At 40.6% G+C, this 13,407-nt stretch overlaps 1 protein-coding gene across 1 annotated transcript; it reads right to left on the reverse strand.

Moving 5' to 3' along the window:
• Window positions 1-5,715: 5,715 nt before the first annotated feature.
• stx19 (syntaxin 19) lies at window positions 5,716-11,158 on the reverse strand. The gene is made up of 5 exons (XM_070914928.1): window positions 11,018-11,158; window positions 8,410-8,697; window positions 7,888-8,124; window positions 7,155-7,367; window positions 5,716-6,936 (listed from the first exon to the last, which is right to left on the reverse strand). Exons 2-5 carry the CDS (start codon window positions 8,629-8,631, stop codon window positions 6,700-6,702), a joined length of 909 nt encoding a protein of 302 aa, XP_070771029.1. The 5' UTR covers window positions 8,632-8,697; window positions 11,018-11,158; the 3' UTR covers window positions 5,716-6,699.
• Between the last annotated feature and the right edge of the window lie 2,249 nt (window positions 11,159-13,407).

The following is a 13,407-nucleotide window of genomic DNA, read 5'->3' on the forward strand; positions in this document are numbered from 1 at the left end:
CACCCACGTCGGAGTTCATTTTCACCTCTCCTCTGTCAGCTGCGTGTGTCAGCTGTGTCCTGGATGGCCCTCCCACTGTTCACCTTTTATTTTTGAGTATGTTCATCAATTCTGAACACTGACGAACACAAAGGGATGCAATTGAGGCTGAGGTAATAATGGGGCACTGGAAACAGGTACTGTTTGCCGTGTGTAAGACCATTAACAACGGAAATATTCAAAACTGGAGTGCGAAGCCAGAGGGGAACTGTTTTATTACTTTGTAGAAAACTCACAGGCAGGAAAGTACACCAACAGGGGCTGAATTTGAGGTATTATAATTCTTGGATATCAGCTCCCTCTGCTGGCCACTTCCTACTTCCCTGGGGGTCTAACAGGAAACGGATTAATAGTTTAGTCATTAAAATTGCACTCTCATGCAGAGCAATTGCATTGAACATAAGAGTGGGATAGAAAATGTAATCCATAATCATCAAGTAGTTGCAAGCAATGAAAAATAAGTCAGAAATGACTCTATTCAGCTGAAAGATTGATGGTTTTGAAGGATTTGATTCTTCAAATGTTGAGTCTAAATTGGGGAATTACCTACATTCCATTCAAACCTAATGCATGCTGTTGTTGTATTGTATGACGCAAAGATGTGACAGATTTCTTTCATTTACACTTATCTTTTCAGAGGATCATCTGAAAAATCTAATTTTCTATGTTTAATTTTTAGGGGGAAAAAAGCACAGCACAATGCAGATCGAGTACTCCCTCCATTCACTGGATCTGATTGACAGGATGATTGTAGGTTCCATTCACAGCTGCAGCTGTGGCAGCATGCATCATCTCATCTGAAAGTGTTCCCTCATCTTCTCATGTCGTGCTTTACATCTGTCAATATCACAACATCATTTGGCAGAGGGATGGAAACAATTATGAAGGAAACAACTTGTTTGAAGCTGAGCCAAGTGGAGAGTCTGAGTTCATATCTGCAAAGTAGGTGAAAATAAACAAAGATCAACCTGAGTATGAAATAGATCCTGTTAAATTGCCCCAGTCAAAAGTCTGAATATCATCATGGTCATTCTTGGGGAACTGACACAAGGTCAGTGACACAGTGAGGGTATAGTGTACAGTAATAGTATTCAGTTTTCCTGTCCTTCCATCACTGCATAAAACAGAACAGTGGCCATAACAACCATGATGTGTGACAGTGAGCTGACATACACATACAAAACTTAAAATGCTCCCCTTTGTTTCACATGTGCTGAGCATTAAACCCAGTGTTCATTCATCCACCCACCTGTCAAAAAAAAAGATGAAAACATCTTTTAAGTCAGTGTAGCAGCTACACACATATGTGTCTATTACCATTCACTCTATCTGCATGGGATCTACACAGATGGCTCACACACGGATATCACGCTGACCTTCCCAGAGCTCTTATTACTGAAGCTCATATATCACTCTGACAGAATATTTAAGTTTGAACATTCATCCTTCCATAGGTAATAAATAACCGTCAACTTTTGTCACTAGCTTGTTTACAAAACTTGGGGCTACAATAGTTTACCTTTACGTCTCAAGCAGGCTGCTATTGAGAGCCTCTTGAAATGAATAAGACAGTCAGGGCTGCTAGAAATGTAAAAGTTACAAGGAGTTACGGGAAGGTCAAGGCCTCACTGCTCAACATTCCTGTGGTCATAGTCCAGGCTTGATTGTGTCTTTTAAGTAAATCTCTTTGGCAATAACTAATTTAATAGAAATTAATCTCTGAAAAGTCTGCAGAATACAAAAGCTGGAAGAAAAGTCTAAGAAGGTGGAACAACCAGGTTTCCAGTCTTAAATGAAAAATATAATGACATAATAATCATATTACACAAAGCATCCATTGTACCTACAAATTATATAAATACAGGTTAAATTACAGATTGTGTAATATATTGTATCCACTGTCAAATGTAAATCTAAGCTGTATATACTGTATTTATTAAACCACTCCTCGCACGAAACATGTATATAGACGTTGTATGTTGTTGTCCATTAGTTGTTTTCATATCTATCTATATATCTATCTATTTCTTCACCTACTTGTATGTACAGGTACTTGATAGTTTAATGTTTGTATTTGCTTATTTTTGTTCAGCTTAACTGTACTTGTGTAGCTCAATATTGTTCTTGGACCTGTGTGTAAGTGCATTGAGGGCCACAAGAAACCAATACTCGATCATTACTTACCATCATATTTGGAAATACATGTGAAAAAACAGATGGCATTTTTGTGCCACTGACAGTTGGACAGTGTTCATACAGACAGGAAAGATGGGGAGAGAAAGAGAGAAGAGGGGTATGGCATGCAACGAAGGTCCCGGCTGGAATCAAATAAGGTCCAATTTCTTTATTGATTTCTACAGTTTGATCCTATGTACTTTCAGTTCTTTCTATTACTATCACTTTAGCCCCACTAGCAACAGTGCTATCCTCCAACAGCTGTAATGCTAGTCTTTGAGGTTGGTTGTTCAGAATCAGACTCTTGGCCATTTTTAACCAAAACCTTGGGAATCAGAATCAAACATCATCTATAAGAAACTGAGAGTAAAAGTGTTGTACAGCAAAGCACCTAATGCTTTCCATTAAATATATTGATTAGTTATTGATTAATTGGACCATTTCTAACAAAATAAGAAGAATATTATTATTTCCACCGTCTACATAATTCAACTTTCAACTTTGAAATAAGATTTACATTGTGCATATTCAAGACTCTAAATGAGTGTAGCCGTTGTATCATTGCTGGTATTCTATCTGCTACTGCTGCTGCCAGACTCTCTGTACAGTTTCTTTGTGATTTATCACTTTCTGAGGGTCCTGATATCTCTCTGTTCAGATTTTGATGGGAGTGATAAAACCAGGCAGTAAAGTAATGTCAGCTCTCTATAACCACAGCTGGTGTTAGTCACAGGAGGGCTGCTTTGATGTTGTTCAGACATTTGGAGAGAGAGAGTCTTTGGGATACCACGTTGTGACTGACAGGGCAGATAGAAGAAATACCTACAGTGCATAGTCACATGCAGACGTCACTGTGTCTCTGTCAGCCATGATCAGCGTCGTAAACTCTCATGTGTCTCAGATGTTCACATTATCGGTTCAGTCGGACGAGAGTGATGGGCTTTGTCTGGAAAGTGGGCAGAAGCACTCACAATGAATGTGTGGTTGCTGTATTGAATGCAAGTACATGAGTTACTTCTCGTCTAATAAAAAGCCATAACTCAACAATGCATTACAGTAATCTTTCATTCTTACCTCTCCCGCATGAGAACATCTTTGTATCCTGTTGAGACGTTTGAAAATAAAGGTAACATAGTCTATCATGCTCTTCTAATCTAAAATCTATAATCTATAATAAAACCTGTGAGAAATATGGCTGTCTCCAGGTGCCAAGTAGATAGTAATGCCTTGTTGCCTTCAGGTCCTCACATCTGGGAACAGGTGTTCTGTGTGTGCAGAGTTGGTAGTGCAGCTAGTCAAGACACAATGGTGGTCTGAGAGTCACAGGTTAAATCTGATGTAGTGAGGAAAAGGAACAAACTCCTGATTGGCCCCAGGCTATGTGGTTTCAGATGAACAAACTCGGAGCAGGGGGTAAACAGGATGAATCCACAGTGGAGCCTACAAACACTACAGAGGCGTTGTTGTACAGGGCAGCTCCCAGATGTGTAACCCTTTGAAAGTGAAGCAGGGTGTTGCTGGGAAAGGAGCACTCCACTCAGCCTGCATTACAGAGGGAGAGAGAGGGAGAGAGCTGTGGGAGAAACTGGCTGACCTGCCTGGGGCTCAGATGTCCAGAGGTCTCTGAACTGACCACTGTGCAGTCTCCCATGGCCTGGTCTTGTCAAGGACAGCTGATATAAACCCTGGAAGCTTTCACTCAGGTCTGTAGACACGCCCAGATCCCTGCTGCTAGTGTATTTAGTGTATTTCATTTTATAGATTTTCCATTTCCATTTATTCTCACTTTTCTTTAAGGTGGTGGTTCTGAATACGCCCCATATTCCTGTGTTATTACAGCTCAGCCTGTAATGCATTTGCTTGTGTCACCCTTAGGCATGATCAAGAGAAAAGAGTTTGACCTGTGCCATCATTTTCTTCATAAGATGACAAGACATTCATATAAGACATGTTTAAAATGGAAAAGCAACAAGCTGTGAGATAATTCTGAGGGATTTTGAGAGGGAGGCAGTCAATTTTGTTGTTTGATTTTGTTTTTCTTCTAATTTTGTGGAGCAGACGTGCCATGAAATATCTTCTATGGAGCAGGTAGAACCTACTGTGTAATAGATGAAAGTTAAAATTACTTCTTCTTTTCTTTCTCCTCGTTTATGTTTACAAGAACTAGAGGCTATATTCTTAAATTGGCAAGCACTGTTCTCTTGTTTAATAAGTAATGACCTCAATGAGCTGTTTATAATGGCTCCACAACACCAACAACATTTTTTTTTCTTTCTAAGAACCTTTGGTAGTGAAATTAATGATGTGTAGTTATGTTTTACAAGTGTGACACTTGCATATGTATGTGGTAATATGCCCTTTTACAGTCTAAACATTAAGTGATAACCTATTTTTTAACTGGCAATTATCTCAGTGAACACTGGATGGCATTGTTGCTGTTCAAGAACCCTGCAATTTGCAGCAGTACTTCATTTTTCCTCACTAAGTCTGGGAGGAGGCAGGAGCTATGCTGTGCTGCATTACAATGTACTGATATTTGATTTGCACATTCAAATTTACATATTTGATGTATTTATGTCTTTGTTTCAAAATGTCATTCTAATCAGAGTGAGACTGATATACAACACAGGAGATCAGATACAGGGAAATACTTTTTCCAGTCAGATAGCAGAAGTCATCAAACACCTCCCCCCACACATGTCACACCCGGTTCCTCTACCAGACCTGAGGGGGAGCAGTTTAAATTAGAGTTAACCAAAATAAAGCACTGCGCTGACAGGTAGTGTTTCTTCAGGTGTCACATGAGTTGTCGATTCCAGGAGAGGTGACGAATGTGACGTACAAAAAGCTGATGTTTTGGCACTTCTTAATTTGTCTGTCAGCCATTTTACTCTTTAGGTCAAGCTTAAGTTAAAATGCTTGTGTGCATTTATTTATTGTGAGCCTAGGAGTCATTTTATTTTAAAAGAAGACTATATAACCGAGGTGTGTCCTCTTACCATCTGCTAGAAGTTAACGGTTCTGTTTACACACTGTTCCCTACAGAAACATACAGTACTGTAGCTGGTTGGAGGCGACCCTGGAATAGCAGACAAACCAGACTTTCCAGTCTGGTTCTGGCACACCCAGTTCACCTGTATTTTGTCCCGGACACCAGACACCACAGGTCACTGACTCACTAAAGAACGTTACAGTCACTGCAGATGAGAGGCTAGTTTAGAGCGATTCTGCCACTAAGCGAGATCAAGTATGAAGTGACTATATCTCCTGAAATGAATTACTGATTTATTTTATCTTTGTCATTATCACCGCAGTGAAAATTTGGTTGTTTAGTTGGTATTTTCAACTCAACATTATGTAAAAGGTGAATCAGGAGATGATTACCTGTCCACAGGTGTGAGTCTGTTGATCAGTTATACAGGATATTCCCAGTGTCTTAGTTCATACTGCTGGTTCTCATTCAGACAGGAGCTTCCCACCCGGTTTAGAGTCACTGCTCCCTTTTTGTGTGACATAATCATTTTAATTATAATGATACATAGGGATGCCAGAGGTTTTCATCTGAACAATGTAACAGTTCCAACATAATCATAAAGTGATGCTCCACTCCAAAATACAAGACATCTAGAGAAATTAAATATTCCCTGAAATGTAGGACTTCAAATCTTCCATCTTATTTTTAAACAAAAATGACTTCAATGATTCTCTGCAGTTTTGCCTCCATGACAGAAATATTTTGATCAAGGCTCTTTATTCAAAGTGTTACTTGAATCCCTGCCTCTGTGAAACCGAATAAAGGAATATGTTTTTCACCGAGAAATTATCACACTTTGAAATGCAAATGAGACTAATGACTAATTGTAAAACAAGTTCCTTTTTTCGTCAGCATGTGGACGAAATGAATATGTAATGGCTCAAAATCTCTCAGAAAGAGAATCTTTCTCCGCTTTGTTAAATTCTGCTTTGTGCTGAAAAGAAAAGAGAAAAAATATAGATAAGTCTTAAAGTGCACATACTGTGTAAAAAAAATAAATGGTCATTAACCAGAGCTCCTGTGGCAGAGAGAAAGATCAGGGGCTCTTTTGAAAAAAGAAATGGCGAAATATCAGTCTTGCTGATCTAGCAGTGGCAGAGTCAGTGGTCTCCCCTTGTTTGTGACCTCTGTCAGATGACAGTGAAGGTCTCCAATAAGCAGCACTGTTGGTGAGTAGCACTCACTGAACTGTCTCTTCCAATAGCAGTCGCCTCACATCCTCTTGAAAGAAACAAGTGCCTCAAATACCAATTCTGGCCTTTCCCCTAATTGTTTTCTATGCTCTGCTGAATCTGTCTTCACACTCGCTCTGTTCAACAGCAAAAACTGCAGTACCATAACCTTCACTTTAATGGTGCTTGAATCCAATGTTGCTTACTCCCAACAGGTAAGCGAGGCTTTGGAAAGAAACCGTTACTTGGAATGAGCGTCGAGGTAAAAATGCATATGTTTTATAAGCAGCACCTCCAGGGAGGGCAGCAACAGCAGCACAGCTGTCGAAGAGGGTTCTTCCTCTTGTACCTGGCGGCCAACTTGAACTTCTCATTAGATGCAGCCACAAAATCCTGTGTCCTCTCTACATTGGTCTGGATGTGTTCAATGTAAGTCCCTTGCTCCTCCGCCATCATGAAAATGTCCATGAACAGGTCTCTCAGCTCCTTCATATTGTTCTCCAGGCTCAACAACTCCTGTTGGTGGAAGAGGATAATGGGATTAATACTGTAGACATGAGGAAGGGTAGTAAAGGCTCAAGATGCAATGAAGGAACAGAGGACTAAATGATTATTCCCTCTATGCTAATAGCTTGGACACCTACATATATCTAACAAATGCATTACATTACCAAAATATTATCAATAACTTTGTCATAGCCTTGGGTTTAGTGAGTTGCTGCCGCTATCCTCACCTTGTGCCGCTGTTCAATCTCAGATAGTTGTGACCGTGTGATTCTGGCATCATTCAGCACGTTCTCATTGAAGACCTCCCATTTTCCTGTGGCCACCATCTCATTCACCTCCTCCTCCGTCACATCCCTTCCCGATACCTCCAGCAGCCGGATAATGAAGTGCTTACAGCGCTCTTGCTTGGTCAGCAGACCTTCATTATACTGCAGCATTACCTGGACATAATTATAGCAAAAAAAGAGAGAATAGGAAGTAAGAGGGGGAGGGGGGAAATGAAAAATGAGAGGACATTTGAGTGCCATCTTTTTTGTGGCTTAAGCGTAATTTATGTGTGGTTCTTTGCCATTACTGGCAGTGCATAATGCATAAAATGCATTTACTGTAAAGTTAAGCATGAACAGACAGACATGATGAAACTGATCAAACAAGAAAAATGCTCACCTTGCCGGTTCTGCCACTAATTTACTAATTTACTATTTTTTTTATTTTATGCATGTATTTTTATCTATTAGTATGTTGCATTACTTAATTTTCTCTTTTCCGCCTACCAACAATCCTTGTCATTGCCAATTATATTATCCCACATTATCCTATTAATCCCAAATGACTGTCTCTCAAGCTAAAGATAGCTTCATTCTAATGTTTCAAACCTATTTCAAACCATGTATTAATGTAAAACACATCACTTCCTGTGCACTAAACAAGTTTCCTGTGTGATAGACTCATGTTCCCAACCTGCTGGAATTTGCGGTACAGTGCTGCATGCTGGGAGCGTTGTATTCTTGTTGTGACGGCAGTAGGTCCCTGCTGGTCCTCAGTCCTTTGGACCTGTTTTGAAAGCGCATCTAACCGTCTGTGGAGGCTTTCAGCCTTGAGCTTGATGTCCCGGGTTATACTGCTCTCTTTCTTCATCACACTGAAACGACGCATGGTCGCCACCAGGGTCTTTTGCTGCTGGCTGAATTTAAGGACCTGTTTGTAGTTGAGATTAGACAAAATTTGTGTTCAGACTCACTTCTGACCAGCAAGTGAAAAATGTTACCAGAAACTGCAAGATCATACAGTCTTAGTCTTCAGTCGAGTTTTATAATGATGAAAATAAGAAGGTGAACAAGACAAACAAAAACACTTCAAAAGCGCTTCAAAATTATCACAAACACCAACAGCAAAAAGAATGCAACCTTCAATAGATATAACTGCAATGCAAGGATTGTAAAGATAAATAAATACAAACTCCCTCCAAAAACAATTAATTACCTCTATGTCCAGCACTGTAATATCATCTCGGATTTGCTGAGCCTCAGACAGGAAATTCTCAAGGATTGGCTCTTCCTCGAACACCACAGCCTGTGGCGTAATGACCCCGACCGCCACAGAGTCATCGTTATCACCCTCCACTGAAAAGGGGTTGGTATTTTCACTTGCTGCCTCGGGAAAGTCTTGGGCCCTCTGCCGCAGCTCCTCCAAGCGGTCTCTCATTATGGAAGAGCCCTCTCCAAAGCTATTATTGTATGTAAAGTTCTTGTCAACGCTGACGAGAGAACGCTGAAAAATAAATAACATCAAACTTTAATGATTCCCGTCGGTGAACTGGGTTGTTGCAGAAGATAACAACAATAAGTGTAAAGCGGGGGAACCAGAAAATACATTAAAGTAGAGGATAAAAAGGAATATGTCAACTCATGCTAAAGTGAATGTGGAAAGAAGGGTGTAGATGACAGTATACAGTGTGAGATGCGGTTTGGTTTCCCTTTTTTCTGTCTGCGTGAAGTTTATATGGATGGAAATGGTGAGATTGGCTTAGTTTATGATGATTTTACCATTAACAAATAAATAAATAATAATCAACTTGTTCACATTTTTCACTTGGGAACAGTGTTGGGAAGTCCCTCATTACATAGTAACAGTAACGTGATTCCTTTTTTAGTGACAAGAAGTTTCAGAGACTACAATTTGAACTTATATAATTAAATTACAGTTACTAGTTCCAGTAATGCTCCATTTCGTCAACATTATGAGGGTCAGCTTGTTTTCTTTCTTACCAGAAGAATGAATGGGAGGTTGATATTAATTTGTCTCCCAGTGCTCAATGGACAGACTGGTTGCGTTAACTTGGCACAGGGGTGGGAGGTGGGGGGAGGCAGTTAGCCTCTACCAAACAAGGTGAAATGTGTCAAAATTGTCTTATTTCAAGTTGAGTATCAACATTTTGTGACTTGCTGGCAGTTAAATTAGCAGTATATAAACTCAATTTATAGGGGACAGGGTTGGTTGGAGGCCTTCATATAACATGTAAGGACACGTGGTGTCACTGAACACCCTGTCCACTCTGCGGACAAACTTCCTTTCCAAAGTACAGCTACTGTAGTTCAAACAAATGCACCTGCAGTTAACTGTATACCCTGGCGTGTCCAGTGTGAGTCAAAGCCAGATCAGTGTTTGGTTACATCATTATAAGTTCATCTGTCCCGATATGAGCATAATTGATGAGCCATATCTGCACTCTGAACACTGAGATATATTTTTAACCGCATGCAAAACAACATGAGATGAACAAGCAGAAAGTTTATCTGCGACATCAGTCAAATTGACTCGAGTTTGTTTTCCCATGAGAACTGAGTGGGTTGTTTGTGCTCAACAAGACACTCAGCAAAAAGAAGAGAGGAAAAAACTGCTTTCCTAAAAAAGTTTCGGAAAAGTGACCTTGATAAACACATTAACTAAAACTACATAAAGCAAGCATGCACAATATGTCAGACCTGACTGTTGTTTATAAAGTAGGAGTTGTTTTGAAATAAAACAGATGAGTTCACAAACGCTGCCAAACATTGAACACATTTCACTTTCAAGTCTGTAACTCCAGCATGCTGACATCTGTATGGTAAACAAGTGAGGTGCTTATGATTAAAATCTGAGTCCCTGAATACCTTTGACAAGCAAAGTGCATTCAATCACAAATTCCTAAACATGGAAATGGGCATACCAACATTTTGAAAGTGCCTTTGCAACACGAGGATTTGGGGTTTAGAGGCCCTAAACATAATCTTTTGGAAGCACATGATTGTGTGGGGGGGAAACAGAGTGTTTGGCTGCTGAGAAATGGAGCATTTCAAATCACAGACTATCCCATTTCTGGATAGATTTCAAACAGGAAAGACCCTATTGTGTGTATGTGTGTGTGTGTGTGTGTGTATGTGTGTTGTAAACTCTTTCTAACTTCTCAGAGCTCAAAGAATGTAAAAGTATCCTCTGTTTTCTTGGTTGAACTCTCTCCCTTTCCCCCCTCTCTCTCTCTCTCCCTCCCTACCTGCCCGACCCAGAAGAGCCGATTAAAAAAATTGCTAGAAGGATTTGGGAGCACATTCTCCTGTGTTTAGCCTAAAAACCTGAGAGAAGTGGAGCAGGGTTCGCGAAGGAGTCTAGCCTCTCGCTGTGTGATTGAACGTTTTGTTCTTTTAAAACAAGCCAATATTTTCTTCCTGCTACACGTCTGCTCCTTTGTCTCTGTTTCTGGAGGAAATGTTATGTTGACATTCTCTCATCTCCATGCAGGTGGAATAGAAGTAGTCCTCAAATGTTGTATATATTGTCGCAATTGCACTGTGCGTACTGGTCTTGTAACTTTACCAAAAACTATGAATTCTGCTTGACATATTCCAAAAGTTGTATAGAGTTAAGCAATTGGTCCTACATTGCTCACTTTTTATGTTCGAGCTAGATTTTCTATAAACGAATAGCATTCAAAACTACTAAAACTACTAAAAAGAAGGCTACATGAGTGTATATTTATTTCCTCATACTTGCTCTTTCACACAATTACAGTCTGAGGCTGTTGCAGACATTCAGGCTGAATTGATGATTTTACCTTATTGTTGTTAGTATTCCATCACAGGCTGTCTGCTGAGTATTCCCATTCAGAGTCGACCAGGAATATAATCCAAGACAAGTTCACACATTATGTGATAGCAGCGTGTCATCTTCAGATCTCCTTACATTCACCTGACGCTCATCAGCCGTGAGTTACAGTTATGCCATCAGCTGTTTATCAGGACAGTTACACTCACAAGCAGGGAAAGTTTTGAAGAAGTCTGGTTGAGTTCAGTCACAAGCACCTCCCCTCCCCTTTTGAAGACAGGCCTGGATGTGGCCAATGGCAAAGGAGCAGACTGGAGGCCTATTTGCTTATCTAAAGAAACGAGAGGTGACGTGATTAAGTCAATGAGGAGGAGGAGAGACTGCATGGAGAGCATGGAGCTCATAAACCCTGCCCTCAGGCTTATTCCTGAACAGGAAAACAGAGCAGAGCAAATAGAAGTGTATTGTGTACACTGCTATGGCCAAACAATGGGAACTGCGGTAAGGGTGTCAACCAGGGCGTTGGGTTTCTGATCCGCAAAGTTAATTTCTATGTGAAGTGTCTGGGTTCGCGGGGTAAACCCTCTTAGTCCGGGGGTATTGTACTCCTTAGGCCTCAGTAACTCCGCTGAGTACTTTTGACAGATTTCTTCTGACAAGCTCTCTAAAACCCAGGCGCCTTTTCAACACGGGAAGGGACGCAGTCACTCTTTGCTATGCAGCATATTCACGCTGTGCAAAGCTGTTTGAAGTGCGGCGTCAGAGGGAGAGAGGGGAGACAAGTTTTGAGGATGAGAGGAGTTTGGTGGGAACAAGAGTTCAGGATTCGTCGGTTGAAACTTTGGAGGCTGGTTGGTTAGTTTCTGTCATCCAACCCCAACTGTGGGGTGAAAACCTTGTAACTTCAAAATGTAACAGCCTTTGTCAGTGTGGTGGCCAGTGGCCTTAAGATAAAATAATCAGATATTTAATTACTTTTGAACATATACATGAGTTTTATGTTCATTTTCAGTCTCTCTCCAAGGTGCATGTTTGAGTGCATCAGTTTAAAACAGTTTCATGGCCTGAGGGTCCTTTTTTTCTGACCCAAAGAGACAATTTAATCCTTTAACTAAATCACCAAAACCGGATTGAGGAGGTTTCCTCATGACAACAGCAATGTCACCAGCAACAAATAGTTTCCAGTGGGTGGCGGTGTGTTGCTTCAATAAAAAATGAAAAGCACATTAACCATATGATGACTATGCAGAATGCTGTTGGTGAAGTTTTATCTCTGTTGTACCAGATGCTACTCTATGTTTGTAATAATGCCGCAGCGGTGTGTTAACTGTGAGTCATCTATCCCTAATGGCAAGATATAATGACAACAAAGCAAAACCGGTTTTCTGAGTGTCAGTGTTCACCTTCATCAGCATCACGGGAACAAGCTAACTGTACTGTATGTGAACCTGTTTCCTGTATCTGATCAGTGATCTGTCCTTTTTCCTTAATTCTCTACTCGGCATCACTGATTAAGCAAAACAGGTTGAATGGGATTTGCTCTCTGTCTCACGCACACTCTCTCACAACCACAACCTCTCAGACCCTGAGGCGAAGTGGTTCTCGTTTCAACATTTCTTAATTGTTGCTACTCCATCTGTAGAGTTTAGATACAACAACACTGGAAAAGAAATATCACCTAAGTAGCTCAAGTGTTTTCTCGCCAAGGTCGGAAGCTGCTCAGGCGTGTTTCCTCACTGGCTGTAGCTGCCCCCAACAAGCAACCACCACCAATCAAAAGCTTAGGATGAACCTGAAGACTAGCTTAAACCTACAAAGCATACATGGAGATAGTTTCCACCAACTTGCTCCGGTCTTTTAGTCTTTGACAGTCAGGAAGGAGCATAAACCTTACAACCGCGTAAATACACTAGACAGCACACTGAACAGTAACGTCTCGAGTCTGGCAGTAGACGTTCCCACAGAGCCAGCGAGAACGCCAATGTGTGTTCTAGTATGAAAGCTGCACTAATTAATATTTTTATATTAACGGATAAATTAAATAATGGATAAAATGACTGTGTAATGTGAAAGGGGTCAGTTGTAGTGATTAACCCACAAAGAATTATTGTCCGACTCTGCAGTTCCCCTCAGCTTTGTGGAGTGTCAGCCATTGTTTTGGTTTTATGGCCCCCAATCTTACTGTTTTGATTCAGTCTCTCATCAAGCTTGTTTACAGCCGCAGTGGGGAGCTGTTTTCACCAAAAAGTTGTGTTAAAAAAACTCTATACCACCTTCACGACACCTAATAGCCGACAGTAAAAGTTAGCGACAAGCTAGTAAGTACAGTTGGGCATTTCAGCTGCGCAAGAGCCAAATATTTCCTTAAGGAGTTGGTGAAAGTAAAATAAAGCCAAAGGT

Source organism: Enoplosus armatus, chromosome 11, assembly GCF_043641665.1.
Source record: "Enoplosus armatus isolate fEnoArm2 chromosome 11, fEnoArm2.hap1, whole genome shotgun sequence".
NCBI lineage: Eukaryota > Metazoa > Chordata > Actinopteri > Centrarchiformes > Enoplosidae > Enoplosus > Enoplosus armatus.